The sequence below is a fragment of the Prionailurus viverrinus genome, chromosome B1, assembly GCF_022837055.1.
Source record: "Prionailurus viverrinus isolate Anna chromosome B1, UM_Priviv_1.0, whole genome shotgun sequence".
Lineage (NCBI taxonomy): Eukaryota > Metazoa > Chordata > Mammalia > Carnivora > Felidae > Prionailurus > Prionailurus viverrinus.
The window spans coordinates 40,854,230-40,878,722 of NC_062564.1; the positions used below are offsets into that span (position 1 = coordinate 40,854,230).

Below are 24,493 nucleotides of genomic sequence, written 5' to 3' on the forward strand. Positions count from 1 at the left end.
TGTAGAAGATTGCACATGGTGATGTGACTCTGAATTAGGGAAGAGCCATACTTACATAAAACAAACTAAAACAGAAAGTAAAGGACCACAAAGGGAAGGAGAAGCAGTAATAATTTGGCAGTATCTTATTTGGGTGAATGAAGAGAATGATTTATTACTGACAAACAAAGTGGAACTTTGAATTTAATTGATGAATATGGGAAAGATAACTCTTTACAGTTTCTTAGCATAGAATTTAAGTTCAGCAAATATGCACATTGTTATTTTTTAGTTTTTAAAAATGTTTTATTTATTTTGAGAGAGAGAGAAAGTGGGCGAGGGGCAGAGAGGGAGACACAGAATCCAAAGCAGGCTCTGGGCTTTGAGCTGTCAGCACAGAGCCTGACTTGGAGCTCAAACTCAAGAGCCATGAGATTATGACCTGAGCCGAAGTCAGACGCTTAACTGACTGAAACCCAGGTGCCCGGCACATTGTTATTTTTGATGTCACCTCTGATTAGGAAAGAGAAAATTGTTATAGTATCTTGACAGATGATTGCTATCTCATCTAAATTTATGGTAATGTGTATATGTAGTAAAAGTGTAGGTTGAAATTGATTATTACTATTCTAATTATATCATTAACTTATTTTACCAATAATCTTGTGTCTAATTGTACAAGTCATTGAATGGACTCATCAAAATAAGAATGAATTCAATTTAGTACTCCTCTTAAAAGCTTTGTAATGGCTAATGGGTTATGTTGAAACTGATTAAAATTATACAAGATTACCTTATTGTAGACTATTAATAATGAAAAATGGGCTCTTTTCCAGGCCTAGTTGTTTTATTATTATATGTATTTTGCAACTGTATACTTTGGAGGAAAATGTTTTTTGTTTTTTTTTTTTAATTTTTTTTCAACATTTATTTATTTTTGGGACAGAGAGAGACAGAGCATGAACGGGGGAGGGGCAGAGAGAGAGGGAGACACAGAATCGGAAACATGCTCCAGGCTCTGAGCCATCAGCCCAGAGCCCGACGCGGGGCTCGAACTCACCGGCCGCGAGATCGTGACCTGGCTGAAGTCGGACGCTTAACCGACTGCGCCACCCAGGCACCCCTGGAGGAAAATGTTTAATAAGCAGCCATGGAGTACTCTTTTTTTTTTTTCTGTTTATGTATTTTTGACGAAGAGAGCACAAACTGGGAAGGGACAGAGAGAGGGGGAGACAGAGGACATGAAGCGGGCTCTGGACTGAGAGCAGAGAGTCCGATGGGGGGCTTGAACCACGAACTGTGAGATCATGACCTGAGTTGAGGTCAGTTAGGACATTTAACTAACTGAGCCACCTAGGTGTCCCTGCCATGGAGTGCTTGATAGTATATGGGGTGCTGACAAATTTAAAGAGATTAAATCCTACCCAAGTACAGCTCCTCTGAAGATTACTGAATCTTAGAGGAGAGGCTTTGAGTAAGAATTGATAAACTTATTTGGAGCTAAGCATGATTTTGTTGTATTTTAATTTCATTGCATTCTTGAAATTTAGCACACAGAATTTAGTACATAACTGTGTGCAAGGTACTTAAGAGGTGAATTAAGATGTCTAGCATGATATCTGCTTAGCTAGTGCTGTCTTTCTGGAAAAGATCAAGGAAAGCTAAATTCTGAACTATCATAAAGGATTTGGGAGGAGCAGGAGTTCGTCTAAGGCCATTAGTAGTGAAGACATGAAGCACTGGGTAAAACCGAGAGGAAGGTTTGCCTGAGGAGAAGAGAACACTGTATTAGAATGTTCAGCTTTCTCAACAAAGTACTTTCCAACAAAGCATTAATTTCCTAACGTGAGCTTTGTGTGCTCTTACAGTATCGGAAATAACTAATTGTGTAGATACCCTCTCAGAAGACTTACTTTTGAATTTTTTGGGATGTAAGTGGATAATGGGAGTAGTATTTAACTGTTTTCTAATTACTTTGTGTGGATTTTGTTTTGTATTTATTGACATAAGTGCTTTGAATTAGGTGGGTGGATTTGAGAGGGGCTTATGATGTTTCATGCAGAGTAACCTGGCTGGATTAGATACATAGCAGTCAAAAAGAGGTTTTAGTTGGTAATTTAGCAGTGCATGATAGATTTTAATTCTTAAAAAAAAGTATTTTTTTTAGTGTTTGCTTATATTTGAGAGAGAGACAGAGAGACCATGCGTGGGGGAGAGAGGGAGACAGAATCTGAAGCAGGCACCAGGCTCTGAGCTGTCAGTACAGAGCCTAATGTGGAGCTTCAACTCTTGAGCCGTGAGATCATGACCTGAGCTGAAGTCGGACACTTCACCGACAGAGTCACCCAGGTGCCCCTAGATAGATTTTAATTCTTAGACTTGTCTTGTAAGAAAAATATTAAGGTGTAAGGGTGACCTATTTTTATTTAATTGGATTAAAAGGTGAAACTAACTTTGATGTGCGTATAGTGAGAATAAAATGGCTGACCTTTAAATTCAGTAGCCAGAATTTACTATTAGTAATTAATTTTGGGGGGGGGATTAAAGTGGTATTTCTAAGTCTAATCACTGTAGTCAAGATGAACATAATAAGGGGTTCCATGGGAACAGTTAAAAGATAACAGGTTTTGAAAATGAAGACAGATTATAAGTAGTTGCCTCTCTGTGTGACAGGGTTTTTGTTTTTTGTTTTGTTTTTGAGAGAGTAAGAGCACAGGAGCAGGGTGGTCTGGAGGAGAGGGGAGGAGAGGCGGAGGGAGAGGAAGAGGAATCTTAAGCAGGCTCCATGCTGCGTGTGGAGTCTCACACAGGGCTTGATCTCACCACCACGAGATCATGACCTGAGTCCAAATCAAGAATTGGACGCTTAACCAACCAAGCCACCCAGGCGTCCCTCACTGTGTGAGTTTTGACCTATTATTACTTAAATCATGTGACCTGTGAGACTGAAACATACCACTTAAGTTTTTAGTTCAATTTTTTATTGTAAAATTTACCATTTTAAACATTTTTAGTATATAATTGAGGGGCATGAAGTATATTCACAGTTCTTTGAAACCATTAATACTGCCCATTTCTAGAACTTTTTTATCATTTCAGTCTGTACTCATTAAACAGTAACTTCCCCATTTCTTCCTTTTTTCCAGCTTCTGATAACCTCTTTTCTGCTTTCAGCCTGTATGATTTTAACTATTCTAGGTTCCTCACATAAGTGGAATTAAACAGTATTTGTTCTTTTGGTATACCACTTGATTTTTTAAAAAACGAGTTGCAGTAATTATAGATGCATGTTAAGTTTTTAATGAGGTATTTATAATTTTTATAGAATTTTTTTTATTTAAATGAATGATGTGACCATTATTGCTTTAGTGCATCTTTGGGTATTATAGCAAGTCCTATATGAATTATGTGCTTTCATATTCTTAATGTTAGCTATGTTAATTTGTCTCCGTAATTTCCAGTGTCCATAAAACCTGAGAAAATTTGTAGCTTTTAAGAAATCACACATCTTTATTGCCTGATAGCTTATGAAATGCTCTCTTAGAGGTTTCTGAAGTCATAAGTCTAAATTTACACGTGCAGTCTTTTTACTTGAAAATTCTGGTGGTCATAAATTCTAGAACTTCTCATTCAGTTCTGTCTTGAAAGAACTAGAAATAATTACATAGAACAAAACAGATTCTTGACTATTCTTTATGTCAGTGTTTAAGAATGAAGACAAGATGTTTTGAGTTCCTCAGAAGATATTAGAAAATGGAGACAATGACAAGTGGATAATGGCTTCAAAAAAATTAAAGACAAGTTTTTGGGGGGAAATGAAAATTCGACTTTCAGATTGGAATATCTCATAATACAGAAATATTGAAGATATTCTAAATGATTATATCTAAAAATTCTTTTCTTTCATGGTATCAACCTCATGTAGCAGAGCTCATTGGGCAAAATTTTTGCTGTTTTTGTTTTTAAAAGTTATTTCCAAAAGCTCATGTCGGAATGCTGGCTGCTCAACTGGCTGTTTACGTATCAGAGTATCTACTTTGCCTCAGTGCTGCCATCTGGCGATTATTATGGAGATCGCAGCATGTGCTTAAAGCACCCTAAGAGATGCAAGGTGCAATCTAAGTGCTTCCTGCCACAAATCTCCCCATTTTTGAGAAATTGAATAAAAGTGGGTTGTGTGGCAGAAATCTTAATTTGGTTATTGAGGCCATGAGATTACTTTGTGAGATTACTTTGTAAACAGAACATTTATATATTATTAAGATGCACATATCTTTATCAGGCCCTTGCCAACTCATTGTTCTAAGATAGTATTTTTGTTATTTTTATTTCTACAAGGTAATTTAAGGTATTGAATGCTTATTGGATGCATACTGTTTGTTAGACACTGTTCTTACTGGATCCTATAGTACTGTTGACAGTATTAGCAATACAGTCGTGAACAAACACATGGAAATCAGAACTTTCATAGAGTTTATATTTATTCATTCATTCATTCATTCATTTATTTATTTATTTATTTAATCTTTAACATTTATTTATTTTTGAGACAGAGAGAGACAGAGCATGAACAGGGGAGGGGCAGAGAGAGAGGGAGACACAGAATCTGAAACAGGCTCCAGGCTCTGAGCTGTCAGCACAGAGCCCGACGTGGGGCTCGAACTCACGGACCCTGAGATCATGACCTGAGCCGAAGTTGGACGCTTAACCGACCAAGCCACCCAGGCGCCTCCATAGAGTTTATATTTAGTGGGGGACAAATAATAAGATACACACGCACATGCATGTGCATAATATGTTAATTAATGAAAAGGGTTAAGGAGAAGAAATAAAGCAAGAAAGGGGGATATGAATTATTGTGGTTGGTGAGTTGTTTTGAAATGTTAGATGCAGTGGTCAAAGAAAGCCTTACCAAGCAGGGGACTTTTGAGTAAAGATTGGAAAGGTCTGGGGAAGAGCATGCAGATAGAAGGAAAGCAAATGCAAAGGCCCTGTGATTAGGACATCTGACTTGCAAGCTAGGAAGCTGGAGTAGAATGTAAGAGGAAGAGGGCAATAGAACATGAGGTCAGAGGGGTGTAATTGTGTATTTATATGTGGGGGTACAAGTCACATAAGGCCTTGTAGTTCATTTGGCATGTAATCTGAGATGGAAGGTTCTGGACTGGATGGAGGGTTTGGGGCAGCCGAGTGAGGTGCTCTGATTTACCTTTTAACAGGTTCACTCGGGCTGCTGCGTTTAATGGTATGTAAAGTCATTTGCTACAAACTTTTTTTCTTGTTTTATTAGCTGTAGGAACAGGTTCACTTTATATAGATATGAGAACAGGCTTTAAGACTTAGTGTGGACAGATTTGGGAACAGCGATTGTATGTCATGTTGCATATCTCTGCACAGGTTTTTATTTTTATTTTTATTTATTAAAAAAAAATTTTTTTTAACGTTTATTTTGGGACACAGAGAGACAGAGCATGAACAGGGGAGGGGCAGAGAGAGAGGGAGACACAGAATCGGAAGTAGGCTCCAGGCTCTGAGCCATCAGCCCAGAGCCCAACGCGGGGCTCGAACTCACGAATCGCGAGATCATGACCTGAGCTGAAGTCGGACGCTTAACCGACTGAGCCACCGAGGCGCTCCTCTGCACAGGTTTTTAAAAACTGTATTCATAGGTTATCAGTTATTCTTTGTGATACAGAATAATTGAAATCAGCTTGTAGAGTTTCACTTGGAAAATGGTATTAATATCTCTTCACTGTCCTAAAATCACCCCAGTGCATTTTCAGATTCAAATCTTATAGTAAACCCAATGTAGTTTTAGCCCCTTTCTTATTTATTTTCATGCTTCTTAATATTTTAGGAATGAGAATGATCTGGAGTTGTAATTTTTTATGTTCTATTTAGGCATATTCTAAAACAAATCACACAATTACTGATCAGCAGTGCTGTTTGATCAAAGAAAAACTCAGATTTATGTTGTAACCGAGATAATATGTTTAAACCACTTTTTTGGCTTGTATTCTTATCAGCTAAAATGACCAATCTTCAGAGTAGTAGTATGCTTTCCCAAATTGCACTTTAAAATCCTGAAATTACCAATTAAGATACAGTCATTGCCAGTAATAGTATTTCTTTGTGGATTTAGTTTTGTTTTGGTAGCTGAAAAATTTATCATATTTGTGCTTGGTTCTGTGATGCCAAAGAGTAAATATCTTCAATGTGAAATGTGTAGGTTAGGGAAATTATAACTGTACCCTCTGTATTACTGACAACTCTCTTTGTAATTTGAGTCTGTTTGGACCAGTGTCTTTATTTGACTTAACAAATATCTTTTCAGCTTATGTCTTATTTTCACACTATGCATATCAATACTGAATAACTAAATTGTACACCTGAAACTAATATTACACAGTATGTTAACTGAAATTTAAATAAAAACTTTAAAAATATCAATATTGTTTAAACTTAGGTAAGATTTCATACTGAGAACAATCAGCAAATTGTTTTGTCTAGTAAGTAGGCAAGGTCTAAGACTGTGGTCATTTGATAAGAATCAAAATAATTGAGTTAAACTATCTACACAGCTCTAAGTAGCCAGGCAGCCAGTTTGTCTAAATCACTCCCCTTCTCCCCGCACCAACTTTAATGAACACTTAAATGACATCAGTTATTTTGTTTTGAAATAGATAAAATCTAGTAATACTAAGTGATTGATCATATATAAAAATATTAACAGCAGTAATATTACAGAGATTATACAGGAATATATATGGATAGTTTTGCTAAGGATTTCTTAGGTATGATTTTAAATAACATTTTCTGTCATTGGGAACTTTATTTTCTAGATGATAAAGACACGTATTTAAAAACACAGATTGCTATGTCAGTTTTAATTTTCGAACTGTTTTCCTGTGCTGAAGAATAACAATAATTTGTTTTTCAGACTTTCTCTTTTCTTCATCCTTGTATGTTTGCTCCCTTAAGTATGATATAATCTCCCTTACATATAATCTAATCCTAAAAGTCGCAGCAGATTAACCAAGTACTTTGCTATTACTAATGTTATTAATTATGGTAACTGAGTTTGAATCATAATACTATTCCTACTCTGCCCTACAGCTTCTTATAATGTAGACTTCTTCTCCACTATGACTGTAGGTTATACAGGATTCTTTATCTGAACCCAAGTTGTTCTTTTTTTTAACCAGACTGCTGCAGTAATATAATATACTTTATATGTGAAAGTGGTACCGGTTTAGCACTAGTAGGTCATTACGTTGAATTATAACCTTATGTCCATATGCCACTAGTAGAGCTACTTTTCGTACTCTTACCCTATTGTAAAAGGAGGGTAGGGGTGGGGAGAGACCCAAGAAGAAGAGTTGACACATTGGTCACACATTGGTCTTCACAGCCTCTAAGATGATTTTTGTTCTTTTATTGAACAAATTCTTCTGACATGAAGTTCTTCCCATCTGCTTTTTAAAAAGTGTGTAGTGGGGGCACCTGGGTGGCTCAGTTAAGTGTCTGACTTTGACCCAGGTTATGATTTTGTAGTTCCTGGGTTCGAGCGTGGCATTGGGCTCTGTGCTGACAGCTCAGAGCCTGGAGCCTTCTTTGGATTCTGTTGTCTCCCTCTCTCTTTGCCCCTCCCCCCACCTCGTGTGCACACGTGTGCGCTCTCTCTCTCTCTCTCTCTCTCTCAAAAATAAACATTAGGGGCACCTGGGTGGCTCAGTTGGTTAAGGTCCGACTTCGACTCAGGTCATGATCTAACAGTTTGTGAGTTCGAGCCCCGTATCAGGCTCTGTGCTGACAGCTCAGAGCCTGGAACCTGCTTCAGATTCTGTGTCTCCCTCTCTCTCTGCCCTTCCCCTGCTCATGTTCTGTCTCTCTCTGTCTCTCAATAAATAAACGTTAAAAAAAAAAAAGTTAAAAACATAAAAATAAACAGTTTTTCTCTAAAACTTCAGAAAAGTTTTTGCAAAACCTCCCTATTCTTGGGCGCAATCATCATTTTTGCTGACTTGAACACATTTATACGATTCTTCTAAAATCATGCATTCCCAGCTTCTTGACTTCTTAATTTTTTTTTAAATGTTTGTTTATTTTTGAGAGAGAAGGGGAGAGGGGCAGACAGAGAGAGAGAGAGGAACAGAGGATTTGAAGCAGGCCCTGTGTTGACTGCAGAGAGCCTAACGCATGGCTTGAACCCATGAACCATGAGATCATGACCTGAGCTGAAGTTGAACACTTAACTTACTGAACCATCCAGGCTCCCCTTGCCTTCTTAATTTCGTTGTCTTTAATTATACTTTTTTCTGTCATCAGCTAGTGTTAACTTTATGAAAGTTGAGACTTTGGCTGCCTTTTACCATTGTTCCCTCAAATGTCTGTAATAGTGCTTACTAAATTTTTTTTTTAAATTTTTTTTCAACGTTTATTTATTTTTGGGACAGAGAGAGACAGAGCATGAATGGGGGAGGGGCAGAGAGAGAGGGAGACACAGAATCGGAAACAGGCTCCAGGCTCTGAGCCATCAGCCCAGAGCCTGATGCGGGGCTCGAACTCACGGACCACGAGATCGTGACCTGGCTGAAGTCGGACGCTTAACCGACTGCGCCACCCAGGTGCCCCAGTGCTTACAAAATATTAAAGAATTCATGCACATTTGCCATTGGAGGTTTCCTTTATTAGTTAGGACTTTAGACTTAGAAATCACAAATTCTAAAGTTTCCCTGTGGACCCCAGTCTTCAATCCTTTTTTCTTCCTGTGGACCTTTGTTTTCATTTCATCAGATTTCCATGGTACTTTAACTCCAGACACTTTTTATCAACCCCCACCTGCTTATGATCCAGCCTCAACGTTGTGTCCCACCGTTTTAGTTGACCCTTCTTAACGCAGCACTCTGACCCCTGTGTAGTCAAAAATTCATATATAACTTTTGGCTCCACAAAACTAAATAAATAGCCTGCTGTTAACCTGAAGCTTTACCAATAATGTAAATAGTTAATTAGCACATATTTTGTATGTTATATAATTATATACTATATTCTTAGAGTAAGTTAGAGAAAACAAAATCATAAAATAGAGGCGCCTGGGTGTTTCAGTAGGTTAAGCATCCAATTCTTGATTTCGACTTGGGTCATGATGTCATGGTTCGAGAGATCCATCCCCCTTTGCACTGACAGTGCGGAGCCTGCTTGGGATTTTCTCTCCTCTGTCCCTCCCACCAAGAAAAAAGTAAAAAGTAAAAATCATAAGGTAACAACATACACTTGTAAAAAACCCACTTATAAGTGGACCCAGATTGTTCAAACCATGTTGTTCAAAGGTCAGCTGTGTTTGCATTCGCATTCTAGTAGACTTTACCCTTTGGCTCATCTCATCAGTCTACAGCTCTCTGATTTTATCGGTCCAAGGCTGCAGAGGAGTTAAGGAAAGATGTAGAGCTATTCTGATTGGAAACACTACAAATTACACTTTCTGATCTTAGCTATGTGGTTAGGGCTGATTGACAGTTTTATTTTCCATCACTAATTGATTCTCTATCATCTTCCACACGGAGACTTCCAGCCTTTTTCTTTTCTTTTTTCTTTTTTTTTTTTTTTTTTGCTTTTTGTAAATGCCCAAACTCATACTGGTCTACTTCTGTTTAAGTAAGTGACATTGTCTTCTATTTTAGTGAAGAGATAGAGGCCATTTTGTAGGAACTCCATCAACTTTTCTCTCTTCTATTTTGAATTTATTCTCTATGTTAATAACATATTTTTCTGATTCTTTCTTGCCTGAAAAATGTGTGTCCACTTTCCATTTTGATAGGAGGGTTTTTTTTCTGCTATCTTTGCTCTTAGACCCAGCCAATCTCACTTGTCAGTTTTCTCAGTCAGCTTTCACTTTCTCCTGCTCTATCCAGCCAATTCCTGTCCCACTTTTGGCAGGCAATTTTTATGTCCTATTTTCCAGAAATAATGAATCTGTCAGAAATGAGCACCCTCAACATTTCCCTTTTCCCACCATATCCCACCTACAAATAGTGTGCATTGATACCATCCTATACTATGAAGGACAGTCCCTTTATCCCTGCTTTAAAATTCGTCCTTTTTTCAAAACCAGTATTAATTATCCAGTAGAACTTTCTGAAATGATGGAATTGTTCTATATTTGTATTGTCCAGTACCATAATCACTAGCCATATGTGAATGTTGAGCACTAGAAATGTAGCTAGTGTGACCGAGGAATTAAATTTATTTTATTTCAGATTTAAATAGCCACATGGTTTAGTGTCTACCATGTTGAATAGTATAGCTCTAAACCTTAACCATAAAATATGTTCCTGTTATTTCTTGTTTCTTGAATCTCTCTGACCATGTGTGTCGTCTTCTCCACATTTAAGTAGGTTTAGTCTTTTGCATCTTAAATACCTAGAACACATCAAAACCTTTTGCCATTTTTTTAAGCCATCTCTTGTCTGTTTTCTGTCCCTTCATGGCAGTTTCTTGGTTCCTATGACTTTAGCTCTTATCCTGTCATAGGATAAGACAAATCCTATCCTGAAAAAGGCTCACTATTAGTGAGGTCTTCAACTATTTCTCAGTTGTGCAATCCAGTAGATATTTTATCTTCCCCAAATTGGGAATTGGGAATTGGGATTGTTGGTTGCTCTCTGCTTCTTGAAATTCTTGTGTTAGGACTTCCTCTTCGTTCTGTTTTCCCTCAGACTGGTCCTTTCTTGTCCCCCCTCTTCCCCTGCCCCCATACTCTTCTGCTTAGACTTTGTCTCACTTCTCCAATCCCCTCTCCTTGTTCATTTTTACTACAACTTCACTCCTCTTGCTCACCGGGTGCTTGTCAGTTGTCACCTACATGTTGCTGCCTTTTAAATCTCTCTAGCCTATTCTAATTTCCAAACTCCAGTGTTGCCTTCATGAAGCCACCATCCAGGTCAAGAAAAAGAACATTATCAGCACCTCAGTCCCTTTCCAATTCACTGCCTCTTCTTTTCTCTCTAAAGGTAACTGCTGTCTCAACTTATAACTATATAGAACTGTTTTAGAACTTTATATAAATAAAATGATACAGTATGTATACTTCTGTGTCTTTTCTCTCATTCAGCATTGTTTGTAATAGTCACCCACGTTGCTGTTATTTTCATTACTGTTAATACTCTGTGGATATAGCACAGTTTATCTGTACACCCATTGCTGGTTATTTGGGTAATTTTTGTTTGAGTAAATTTTGTTATGAATAATGCTGTTCTTACCATTTTTGTGTATGTTTTATTGTACATATGTGTGTGTACTTCATTTGGTGGGTATATTGCTAGGAATGGAAGTGCTGAGTCATATGATATGCCTTTAATTTTAGTGCATACTGTCAAATCGTCTTCAGAGTAGTTTTGTCAATTTATATTCCTATCAGCAGTGTTAAGAGTTCTGTTGTTCTAGTTTCTTATCAGCACTTAACTATTGCCAGTCTTTATAATTTTAGCCGTTCATGAAGCTCTACCTCCTTGATGGCTAATGGGTTGAGCATCTTTTCTTATGTTTATTGGCCATTTATTATTTACGTACCTGCTGTTGTCAAGTGCCTGGTGAAGACTTTTACCTAGTTTTCTATTGAATTGTCTGTCTTTTACATACTGACAGGTAAGAGTTCTTAATATATTCTGGCTGTGAGCCATTTGTTAGTTAAATATGTTGTTAATATCTTCCATTCTGTGGCTGGTCTTCTCACTTAGTGTTTACTTCCAATTTCTACTCCTCAGTGAAGTCTTTCCTAACTTTACTCCCTGGTTCTTTTTTATATTCCTTTTTAAAGAAAGCATGCGGTAGTCTTTACCACAGCCACAATTATTAAGACAACTTCCAGCTTTTCATCTCTCATTTCATCTCTTGGCTGAGCAATACTGTTAATTTGCTTGTGTTGGACATTATTGATGTACCATCCAACTCTCTCACTAATCCACTTCCTTTTCAGGATTTTTCCTCTAACAGCCACTTGTATTTTGGTATTCTGACCTTAGGTCTCTTCTTTCTACCTGTTCTCCATGGGAGAACTCCTCAATTTTGAGAATCTTAATGCCATTTTATAGGTATATGATTTCTAGATTATTTCCAGACTAACCATTCTCCTGGACTTCCGATTCCTGTATCACAAAGCCCATGGGCATTGCTACATAGGTGCTCCATAGGCATTTTAAGCTCCATGAGTCAGTCCCAAACTAAGCTCATCCCCCTCCTCTCAAGCTTGATTCTATATTTTCTTTGAACACCTTCCCTGTCAAGTACCTCCAGAAGAACTTAAGTCTGGGAAACCTTTCCTTGCTACCCATTTCCCCTGCTTGATTCCTCTGTTGTTTCTCATTGTAACACTTCTGTAATAGCACTGACAGACATTTTATGTTTTCACCAGTTGTCTAAAAGAATCTTGAGGTCTTTATGCCTCTCTCCCATATAAGTGGTTGAGATTTGACTGAGATTGCCTCCAGCTAAACACATCTAAAATCAGACTCAGCATCTTTGGTTTTCTTCTGATTTTCTTCTTTAAAATGACTTACCTTTCACACCATCTTTTCATTAAGTCAGTCTTATTAAACTCATTTCCTTTTCTATTACCTTCCACAACTAGTTTATTTCTAAGTCCATAGCTGTTTTTTCTGTTCCATTTTTTTAGCTTTGGTTCAGGTTCTTGTCTTCACCAGACTATTGTGGTCATTGTTTAAATGTTCTATCCATCTTTAGGTTTCTCCTCATTCATCTTTGATATTGCTACTGGATGTTTTGCTCAAATACAGGTGATTTTCTTTTGGTTCAGTAGCCTTCTATTTTTTTCTTCCTGCAGTGTAAAATCCAACTTTATAAGACATTCAGTGGCAGTCTTCACAAACTGAAGTGATCTACCCACCCTCTCTACTACCACTTATGACAGAAACCATATCCTTTAAGCACTGGCTTTAGCAGACTGCACACCTAAATTTATCTTATTTATGTTACCTGCACTGCCTTTCTCTCCATCCTTTGGGCTGGAGGGGAAGGGGGTAGCGTTGTAGAGCCACATGTAAGCCTAGGTTTAAACCCAGTTTTAACAATTGTTTTGTCTATTGTCCTTGGACAAACTTCTCAAGATCCCATAGCCTAGTACTTAATACATGTTATCTTCCTCTTTCAACCCTTCTCCTCCAAACCACAACTGAAATTTATCTTTTATACTTGTACAGAGTACTTATTGGTTGTCTCTTCTACCACTTAAGGTCTGCTGCCTTGTATGGTGTTTATTTCTGCACATTTTATCACTTCTCTGACACCACATACCTTTTAAGGTCTGATACTGTGATTTCTTATGCCTAATTCAGTTGAATTTTTTGTTTTAGGTGAAGGATTTGCTTTGTCCAATCCATATTGTGTCATTTAGTTTCTGAGTGAAAATGATGGTTGGTATGTGATTTTTTTGGACCAAAGTTGTCACTAGAAGGACTAGTTGTAAAGGCCCAGCCAAAGCAGGCTTTGTTAAAACTCCCTTACTTAGTTGGAAATTTAGGAGAGTGATACAGTTGTCTTGGTTACATGTAACTCTCATAGGAATTTAAAACTGTAATTTTAATGTCTTTGAATTAATACTGAAAATAAAGTACTCGTACCTGAGTGAATTGTTTTTTTCTTTATAGCCCGTTGCTGAACCAATCCCCATCTGTAGTTTCTGTCTTGGTACAAAAGAACAAAACCGAGAAAAGAAGCCAGAAGAACTCATCTCCTGTGCCGACTGTGGCAACAGTGGTATGTAATCTCCTTTATTCCTTCTGATGTATGCTCTCAGGCAGGAGGGAAGTGTATTTAACTGAGATGGTATCCTTGATCCTTATAAAACAATACTGTGATGCTGGTTTTAGGTAACTGAGATGAATCTTCTAGGTGAGGGAGGGATTTAAATGTATAGTTGACATGTTTTATTCAGTTAATTTCAATCAGGTCTTAGTTTCGGATTTTTGTTTTTTATAAAAATCTTTCCACAGACTTATTTTTTCTTGTTGATCTTTATATTTGACTATCAAACATCTGTTCAAATCACAGCAATCAGTTTGAAATTATTGCTAGCTTCTTTAATAATCACTACTTATCTTTCTTGATTTATGCATCAGGCTTTATGAATAGAACGGGGATGATAACACGTTTGTTCTTCTTGATAGAAACTTACATGTGTCACATTGGGAAATGGAATGTTGACACTGCAATTTAGTGAGCTGTGTGAGATCCTGAGGTCTAAAAAAGATTTTGCAAAGACTCTTCTAGTTTGTCAATTCTAGAGATATTCTTGGTCTATATTTTCAGAACTTAAAAGTTTTTGTAGGAAGGCCTTAGTAAATCAACATTATCTCTGATCATTGGCTTAATTTTCAGTGTTTTATATCTATAACAACCATGATTTAGTCAAGAAACCAGAAATCACTCTAGATACTTCAAGAGGAAAGAAATTTAATGAGAGAACAAAATATTTGTGAAATTATTAGAAATGCTGAAGGGGAGAGCTCTAGGCTGGGCTTTAGGGACTAATCTTAGAATATCGCAGAAGTGATCCACCAGGGGAATCACTATATCTGTCTCCATCTGGAAGAGGTGGAAGCAGGGGGCTACTGGGCTGTAGCTGGATACTGAAAGGCTGAATTTGGCCATCGCCACATTCACCTCTGGATGGCCACGAAGGTGAAAAGTGGCTGGGTACTGGCAGTACCAGAAGAAAAGTGGTCTTTGTTTCATTTCTCCCTTTCAAAAAGTCACTCAAACATCCAGTTGGTAGGAGTTAATTCATATCTAGAGCCAAGCTGCAAAAGAGTCTAGGAAGTACAGTTTTTAGCTTTTTGGTTTTTGTTTATAGAAGGCTTTAAAAGAAGGTGGGAAGAGATCTTGAGTGGTAGGTGACCATATTCCAGCATAATAATCACAAACAGTAATGAACTTGGGATGGATTTTACAGTTAAATATAAACCATAAAATCATAAAATATTAGATAAAAATATAGTGACATGTCCTATAATGCATTGACTTCCAAACTATTTTAGTAGGAGCACCCTTAAGAAATTGTATGGGAGCCCAAATACATAAAACAGATAAAAATCTACTCAGGTGAGGTGGGAATAAAATGGGGGTGGAAGGAGAGTTGTGGTATACCCCTGTCTTCTAAGAAGCATTATATTTGGGGTGGTCTCTGAGTTCTTTGCAATTTGAAAACAGTAGAGGGAACTTTTAAAGAACTAGTAGAATAAATAACTATTGGTTATCTGTTGCTATAGAAGCAAACCACCCCAAAACATAGCAGCTAAAAGCAACAACAGTTTTTAATTCATGTTGTTCCTGTTAGGAATTTGGGAATGGCCTGCCTAAATCATTTTTACTTGGAATCTTTCATGAGGTTGCAATCAAGATTTTAACTGGTACTCAGTTATCTGAAGGCTTCCATTCCATGATGACTCACTTGGCTGGCATGTTAATGCTGCCTGTTGACAGGGAGCCTCAGTTCTTTGCCATGTGGACCTCTTCATAGGGCTGTATGAATTGCCCACAGCACATTGAGGAGGGCACCTGTTGGGATGAGCACTAGGTGTTGTATGGAAACCAATTTGACAATAAACTTCATATTAAAAAAAAAAAAGAATTGCCCACAGCATCCCCTAAGCAGGTATCTGATAGAGGTAGCAAGGTGGAATCGGCAATATCTTTTGTTACCTAGCCGTAGCCTGTCATTGCAGCACACAAATCAGCCCTATTCTGTGTGGGAGGGAACTACACAGGTGTCAATTGGTATTCTTGCCAGAAGACAAGAACGTTTGGAGGGCAGCTTGGAGCCTGACTATTACAGTAGGCAAGGAAGAAAACTATGAACATAGTTAAGTATATGATATTTGATATTACCAAAGTGAGAACTAAAATACCCAAAATTTTAAAAAGCAAAAAAGTTTTGGGGAAAATAATTGCATTAAATATGATAAAGGGCCAAAAGCTATGAAGAGCGTGCTTACATTTCTAGCATAAAGTCAAAGGGCAGAGCCTATGAACGAAAGTTAATTGTTGAACATATTAAAAAAACATTTTACCCAAGTAATTATAGGCATGCACACCAGTGCAGCAGTGAAAGCTGTTTTATAACTTTTATAATAATAAAATTTGAAAGATAAAAGAGCCCAAACCTAGAGTTGATGAAATTGTATTAAAACATTGGTACTTTGCTGGTATGTTTCTTTCATTTCACTTACCAACCCCACTTACAGAAATTTATTTTAAGGAATTAATTTAAAAGAAGGATGGGGCACCTGGGTGCCTTAGTCGGTTAAGCATCTGACTCTTGATTTCAGCTCAGGTTATGATCTCACGGTTCGTGAAATCGAGCCCCACATCTGGCTCCATGCTGACAGCTCAGAGCCTGCTTGGGATTCTCTCTCTCTCTCTCTCTCTCTCTCTCTCTCTCTCTCTCTCTCTCTGTCTCTCTCTCTCTCTCTCTGTCTATCTCTCTCTCTGCCCCTCCCTTGCTCACATTTGAGTATTCTCTCCGTCTCTCTCAAAGTCAATAAATAAAAGAAGGGAAGAATCTCTAGATATAAAATAATTCATTGTAGTATTCTATTACAGGTAGTAGTTTAATTAGTTAACAATAGGGAAGTAGTGTCAGGTAGGTTATAGGCTATCAATCAGTTTAAAGAATATAAAGTTTACTTGACTAAAAGTATGAAGAAAAGCAAAACAAAACTGTATATACTCTATAATTAAAACCATGCAAGCACCTTTAGGAAGTCTACAAAGGAAAAGTAGAACAGGAAATGGCTAATCTAGGATGAGGAGATTATGAATGAGATTTTTACACTTTCTCTCCCATTGTCCTTTAATGTCAGTGATATTTTGATAATAAACTTCATATCATCTCAGAGAAATTTAGGAATAGAAGGGAGAGGAGAAAAAATAACCAGCCTTTTCTTTCACCAAAGAAAAATAAACATAACCAACTTTTAGAGGAAAAGGACAAATCTTCCCAGAGTGAAGGCAGATTTACTTTTCTATAATTTTGAGAATCAAACAGATACTAACTCTTTTGGAAGAGGAAAATTTTTTCTGTTGCTGTTAATTTTGATCACAATAGAAATATTGTTTAGGTATTAGTTTTTAGCTTGAGTGCCTTAAAATATGAGGAAGTAGCTCACTTTAAATGATGGGATTTAATAAAAATAGATTTTCAGTTATAAAAGTAATACGTTATTGCTAAAAAATTGAGAGCACAGAAGGGTATAAAGTGAAAGGTAAAATCCTTATTCAAAATGTTTATAGTTTTGAGGCACCTGGGTGGCTGAGTCAGTCGAGCATCCGACTTTGGCTCAGTCATGATCTCATGGTTCGTGGGTTTGAGCCCTGAGTTGGGCTCTGCGCTGACTGTAAGGAGCCTGTTTGGAATTCTCTCTCTCCCTCTCTCTCTGCCTCTCCCCGACTCAAGGGTTTCTCTCTCTCTCTCTCAAAATAAATAAATAAAATTTATAAAAAATATTTTAAAAATCAAAATGTTTATAGTTTCATATCTTAGGACATTATAGTTGCAAACAGTTTTTGTGTCCTTCCAGAAATGACCTGAGCATATTATGTATTGGTATACCTATAAGCATGTGTATACCCATGATGCTTTAATGCAGGCTTATTACAAGTTAGGAGTTTATCAGGTGTTTTATAATCATATTGGGGAGGTGGTGTACTAAATTACACTTAGCATCAGTACAACTGAATTGGAATGCCAAATCCTGATGAGACACGTATGGCAAGCTTTCAAGGGCATCTCTTCTTTGATATATATTTTGATTTAAGGTAATTGCCTTTTTCTTCATCATTCCTTTAATACAATTACAAAATGATTCTTGATTGTTTCATTTGAGAACTTTCCCCTCCTGTTAGGTCATCCATCCTGTTTAAAGTTTTCCCCTGAATTAACGGTTAGAGTGAAGGCCTTACGGTGGCAGTGCATTGAGTGTAAAACGTGCAGCTCCTGTCGAGATCAAGGCAAGAATGCAGTGAGTATCCTTGCTTTCTGATGTGACTATTTCATTTAGAAGTAGAGTGTACACCTAATATTTTCCTCAAAGTTTTGTTGATTATTTTTCATTCCCTTGGTCCAGCAGAATTTGAAACACTGGTCCCATTCAATTACACATCATTAGTTTAGAATACTTGGTATTTGAGACTTGGATTCTTTCTATTCTAGGTAGTTTCTAAAACACCTTAATTCTGTGTTTTCAGAAAGACTAAGCTACTTTAAAGAAATACTTCTGAAATTTGTTTGAGTATTATGGAGGCATTCATTTAGGAATGGTCAGTGTATTAACTACAAATCATCCTTTTCTCTTTTCCATTAGAACAAACTAAAGTTAGCTTATATCTGAAAGTTATGAAACTGTAGTTCTTTATTAAAGATTAGATGAAGCAAAACTTTTTGCTAACTTGGAGTGTCCATTTACTCAGTTTAATGCAAATTAAGGAACTAACTTGGAGTGTCCATTTACTCAGTTTAATGCAAATTAAGGAAACTTTTACTACTATAGTAGCTCATCATCTTTGTGAGATCATTGAAGCTTTCTAGGTTTTATGAAGCTGTGATCCTGATGTGTTTTTGTTTCATAAGGTTAAGCAGAACTGTTCCTTCTCTTTTTTAGGATAATATGCTCTTTTGTGATTCCTGTGACCGAGGTTTTCACATGGAGTGTTGTGATCCGCCACTCACCCGGATGCCAAAAGGTGAGAAGTACTTCCTGAAGTCAGACTGGCACTGTAATGGGCAAATCCGTGAAAGCACTTTTTGTCTACTTTGTTAAAATGAAAGAATAATTTCCGTCTTTCTATTTGGGGTTGTATAAGTAGGAAGAGAGCTGGCACCTTAAAGGTGGGGACAGTCTGTTTAGGCATCTTGACATTCCTATGTGTATGGATTCATTATTATCTTCCTCTATTTTCAATGTTTAAGTATCCATGGAGAGTGAAGTGGTTCATTTATGAGTATTTGCCAGTCCTCTAGCTAGAGGACAAAATACATGCCTTATGTAATTTTGAAATATCTCTTTCTATAAAGGAAGAAATGGAATTGTATTAGATCATGTTGATTATATCAGTATTGGTTATTTCACTGTTCATCACTTTTGAAAGGCCTAGAGCCTTTTTTTTTTATAAAATAATTTGTAAACAGATAATTTTTGTGTGCTAAATCATAAGAATATAGCTTAATGTATTCTATTCTTTTGACTCCTATTCCTTGACAAGTATTTGGTTGGGATGTAACTGCCTGTTGGTTGAACTTCTATTCTATTATATGCTTATAGTTTCTTAAAAAAAAAAAAAATCCAGTTAGTGTCTCCTGCTTTGCCTTATCATAAATTCCATTTTTAACTCTGTTTTTGTGACTTAACAGGTTCCTTAAGTAAAATGCTTATAGAGTATTTTATAATTTCTGCTCAGAAAAAATTTTCCTGTGGATGGAAAGGGACTCAACCTTAGGTATAGTTAAGTTATTCCACTTAGAATCTTAACTTGAGTCTCTTCTTATGTCACTCTGTGGGTTGTTAGCTTCTGGAAAATCTTAAATTGATATGTATTGGAAGAATAAATACCCCCTTTGCTACCTTTTCCATTTACTTGGAAGTTCGGGCAACAGGTCTTCTGAGAATCCTTCAAGATAAGAAAGATTTTCTTAGGACTTCATTTGTTTGTATTTAATGCCTACAAAAGAAGTTTTATAGCAGCTTAAAGCAGGAATCATTTTATTTTGAAATAATTGCAGACTGACAGACAAGTGGCAAAAATAGTACAGAGACTTCCTGCTGTACCCATTACACAGCTTCTTCTAATGTCAACATCTTATAAAACTGTAGTACAATTACTGAAACCAGGAAACTAACATTGATATGATACGATTAGTAAATCTATACACCTTATTTGAATTTGTGGTCCAAAATCCAGTGCTGGATTTCATACTGCATTTAATCATCATGCTTCCTTAGTCTCTTCCAATCTATTAATTCCCTAGACTATCTTTCCTGACCTTGACACTTCTGAAGAATACTCGTTAGCGATTTTGTAGAAAGTTCTTCAATTTGGGTCTGTCTCTTTCTTTATAATGATTAAATTAAGATTATGAAGTTTGACAAGAACACCACAGAATTGATACTGTGCCCTTCTTAGTGCATTGTAGTGTAGGTGTATAATACTAATATGTCTTATTACTGGTAATGTTAACTTTGATCACTTGATTACAGAAGAAACCTGACCTTAAAGTTATTCTTTTTCCTCTTTGCACTGACTTTAGCATCCATCAGTGATTCTTGTTTGTACCAGTTTTACTTTGGTGTTTGCATATTGATGATTTTTCAGCTTCCATCATCCCTTCTGTATTTACTAATTGGAATTCTGCTGTAAAGAAGAGCTATCGCTTTTCCCATTTATTTATTCAATTACTTATATTCTTATGGACTGATGGGTATTTATTTTATTCAGTGGGTTATAATCCATTGACATGATTATTTCTTTTTTTTTTTGTTCAGAATGACCCAGATTTGGCTATTGGGAGCTCCTTCAAGTTGGCTTGTAGGTCCTTTTGACATGCCTTCCTCATCTTTTGAATACTTTTCCATTTTCTGGCACCATGAGATGCTTCAGGTTATCCAGTATTTTCCCTGCTTCAGTCCTGGAATCATCTATTACTTAAGGGAACCTGGCTTCTTTTCTTGTAGAATCTGGGTGCTAGGTATAGACCATGGTTTTTTTTTTTTAACTGAGGATCAGTGGACTTCAACCATATGTGGGCTTCAGAATACTTGTGTGTCTTTTCCAATCATTTGTAGAATTTTGTGTGTGTATGTTTTCGTGTTTATTTTTTTAGGGGGCTTTCATCAGTGTTTTAAAAGAGTTCTTGACCTAAAAGTGGTTAAGAACTACTGGCTTAGAGTATCTGAATTCTTTCAGTGTATCTGTGTCTATTGTGCTTTTATGTGGAATTTGATTTTTTTATAGGTATGTGGATATGTCAAATATGTCGACCTAGGAAAAAAGGACGAAAACTTCTACAGAAGAAGGCGGCACAGATAAAACGGCGCTATGCTAACCCAATAGGACGTCCAAAAAACAGGTTAAAGAAACAAAACACGGTGTAAGTTGTACTTGTGGCAAGGTGAGGGGAGAAAAGAATAGGGTTTGTCTATAGTGTAGGAGTCACTTGTTTGCTTTATGAAAAAAATTTTCAGTTGTTACAACTGGCACTTTCATGTAATAAAAAGGGCTAATACTTACTGAGCTCTTAATAAAGAGCTCTTTATTCAGTAGAATAAAGTTAGAACAAAGTTATTAAAGTTCTGAGTGTCTTACAGTGTGTTAATCATTTAATTTTCCCAACAACCAAATGAAGTAGATACTGTTGTTACTCTTATTTTTCAAATAAGAAGGAAATAAGGAAACTACATTTTATAATAAGTGTTGAACTGGGATTAAAACCCAAGTAGCCTGACACCAAAGTCTGACTCAACCACTGTCTTATATTGTTCCTCTTATGTAAACAAAGAAAAAATTATGTTGCTATAGCATTTCACAGATTTCTCATGTAGTCTCAGTAGTTTATATTAGATGTACAAATCACTGCGTAGCTTTTTCTGTTGAGGTCATAGCTAAGTCGCATTTCTGTGTCCTGACGTAAAATAAAATAATGTGTTTTTCATCTTTTAACAGAAATCAGGTATATAATTATCCCTTGTGGGCTAGGAAACTGGGCTATGTCTGGAGGAGGTGGGGCAAGATTCAGTAGTAGTTTTTTTTTTTTTTTTTAATGGAGTATTTCTATAAGTAATTCCCCTTTGATAATATGCAAAATATCTTTAAGCCTATAAACCTCTATTAAAAATTTTACCCACCTTTTCTACACTTAAGAGTGTCTTAAAGATGACAGTCTTAATAACTGAAAGGAATGGGCATTAACAGCTTGAAATATATAGCACCAGTATTGTAGTTCATATTTTAAATCTTAAATCTAAGCTTTAAAATATTCCTATGAGATAATCTTTTGATTTCTGACTTTCAGAGGGTAATACATCCTTGTGTTTAAAGGTAAAGTGTAACTCTGAGTTGGTGCATAGATCATGAGACTTTATACTTGGAAGGGTCTTAGTTGTCATCTGGTCCAACTCTCATTTTACAGATGAAGACACTGGTGTTTAGACAATGTGATTTCTCCAAGAGGTATAGCTAGAAAGTGGCAGAATTATGAGTCAAACATGCCTTCTGACTCCCAACCTAGGATTCATTTTGCTATAAAATATTAGGCTTCCTGGAAGTAGATATTTCTAATAACTATTTTTTCTCATTCCCTATAGTATTTATGATTTATGGAATATTCTTAACTGTGGTTTTTTTTTTTAATAAAGCCATAGGTTATTTACCAATTACAAGTTATATATTAAATAGAAACCTTTTAAAAATTTCTTTTTTAATAGTTACCCTTTTCCCTGTTTGATTCTTTAGATCAAAAGGTCCCTTCAGCAAAGTTCGAACTGGTCCTGGAAGGGGTCGTAAACGTAAAATCACTCTCTCCAGCCAATCAGCATCGTCATCAGAAGAAGGATATTTAGAGCGAATAGATGGCTTGGACTTCTGCAGAGATAGCAGTCACCCCTTGAAGTTCAACAAGAAAACCAAAGGGCTCATTGATGGCCTTACCAAATTCTTCACCCCTTCCCCTGATGGGCGGAAACCTCGAGGGGAAGTGGTAGATTACTCTGAGCAATATAGAATCAGGAAAAAGGGCAACAGAAAATCAAGCACTTCAGATTGGCCCACAGGTAAAAGTTCACTTAGAAGCAAAATGTATTCCACAAGTGCATTATTTGAAATAACACTAGTTATCTGGAATAGGTTTATTTGATTATTAAACACTGGTTATGGAATAGAAGAAGATATTAAAGATACTTATTTAGATGAAAGTAAGGTGGTAATAACTATGGCAGAAATTGAGAGGCTGAAGATGAAGTTGCAAGAATGGACAAATAAGAGCTCGTAGGAAAAGGATGGTGCTTTTTTGGTAGAACCACAAAGAATCTTCCTATAGAAATTTAAGCCATAACCTTAAGTCAAGAATATCTTTACATTTCATAAATTACAAAATAAATCATGTGATGAGCATCATGATGCTTGCTTTATTTCCAGAAAGAAATTAGAAAGAATGTGGGTAGATAAAATACTGTTGATCAAGTAAGTATAGAGAAAAGAACAAAATTTTTCTACTTCAGATCTTGGCAAATAGATTTGTAATTTTTCATGAATTATACTTTAAAAGAGAGAAAGAGAGAGAACTACAGCTTCAGATAATTTACTTATGTATCAGGCTGTTTCCTACTTTTCATTTATTTACTTAAAATTCAATTTATTGAAACTGAAAAACAAAAAAATTCATCATTTCTCCTACTCTCTACCTTACCCCCTTCTTCTGGCAACCACCAATTTGTTCTGTTCTCTGTATCTAGGAGTTTGGTATTTATTTATTTATTTATTTATTTAGTTAGTTAGTTAGTTAGTTTTAGATTCCACATACAAACAGCATACATGGTGTTTGTTTTTCTCTGACTTACTTCACTTAACATAATGAGGTCTGTCTATGTTGTCAGAAACGGCACGATTTGTTTTTTTGGGGGGGTTAGTTTTGCAACATACCCACTTTATTTCATTTCAGCACAGCTGGTGGTTGGGTTAGGAATTGCTAGGTTTTTGTTTTTGTTTTGGCTGAATAAGATTATACACTTAGACACACACTGCAGTTTATTTATGGACACTTAGGTTGCTTATATATTTTGGCTATTGTAAGTAATGCTGCGGTGAACATGGGGGTGTACATATCTTTTTAAATTGTTTTTGTTTTCTTTGGATACATACCCAGAAGTGGAATTGCTGGATTGTATGGTAGTTCTATTTTTAAGTTTTTGAGGAACCTCCATAATATTTTCCATAGTGGCTGCACCAATTTACATTCCTACCAGCAGTGCAGAAGTTCCCTTTTCTCCACATTTTCACCAACACTTGTAATTTCTACTCTTTTTGATGATAGCCATTCTGACAGGTGTGAGGTGATACCTTCTTGTGTTTTAGATTTGCATTTCACTGTTGATTATTGATGTAGAGCATCTTTTCATGTACCTGTGGCCCATCTTTATGTCTGTGGTGGTAAAAATGTCTGTTCAGATCTCCTCATTTTTAACTAGATTGTTTTTTGCTATTGAGTTGGATGAGTTCTTTATTATTTTGGATATTGACTCTTTTTTGGATATATGATTTGCAGATATCTTCTTACTCAGTGTGTTCCCTTTTTATTTTGTTGTGCAAAAGCTTTTCAGTTTGATATAGTCCCACTTACTGATTTTTGCTTTTGTTTTTGCTTTTTGGTATCAGATTAAAAAAAAATTATTGTTAAGAACTGTTGAGGACTTTACCACCTATGTTTTCTTTTAGGAGTTTTACAGTTTCAGGT

The 24,493-nt window shown here is 36.4% G+C and overlaps 1 protein-coding gene across 4 annotated transcripts in view; it reads left to right on the top strand.

Moving 5' to 3' along the window:
• The window catches only part of KAT6A (lysine acetyltransferase 6A), a 114,596-nt gene that overhangs the window by 46,306 nt on the left and 43,797 nt on the right, over positions 1-24,493 (top strand). For 3 of the 4 annotated variants that reach the window (XM_047855041.1, XM_047855042.1, XM_047855040.1), the window contains exons 3-7: positions 13,644-13,752; positions 17,899-18,014; positions 18,654-18,735; positions 21,001-21,136; positions 22,498-22,814. In XM_047855041.1, coding sequence (XP_047710997.1) covers positions 13,644-13,752; positions 17,899-18,014; positions 18,654-18,735; positions 21,001-21,136; positions 22,498-22,814 — 760 coding nt within the window. The remainder of the gene's footprint in view (positions 1-13,643; positions 13,753-17,898; positions 18,015-18,653; positions 18,736-21,000; positions 21,137-22,497; positions 22,815-24,493) is intronic. The other variant, XM_047855044.1, reaches the window with a different exon arrangement.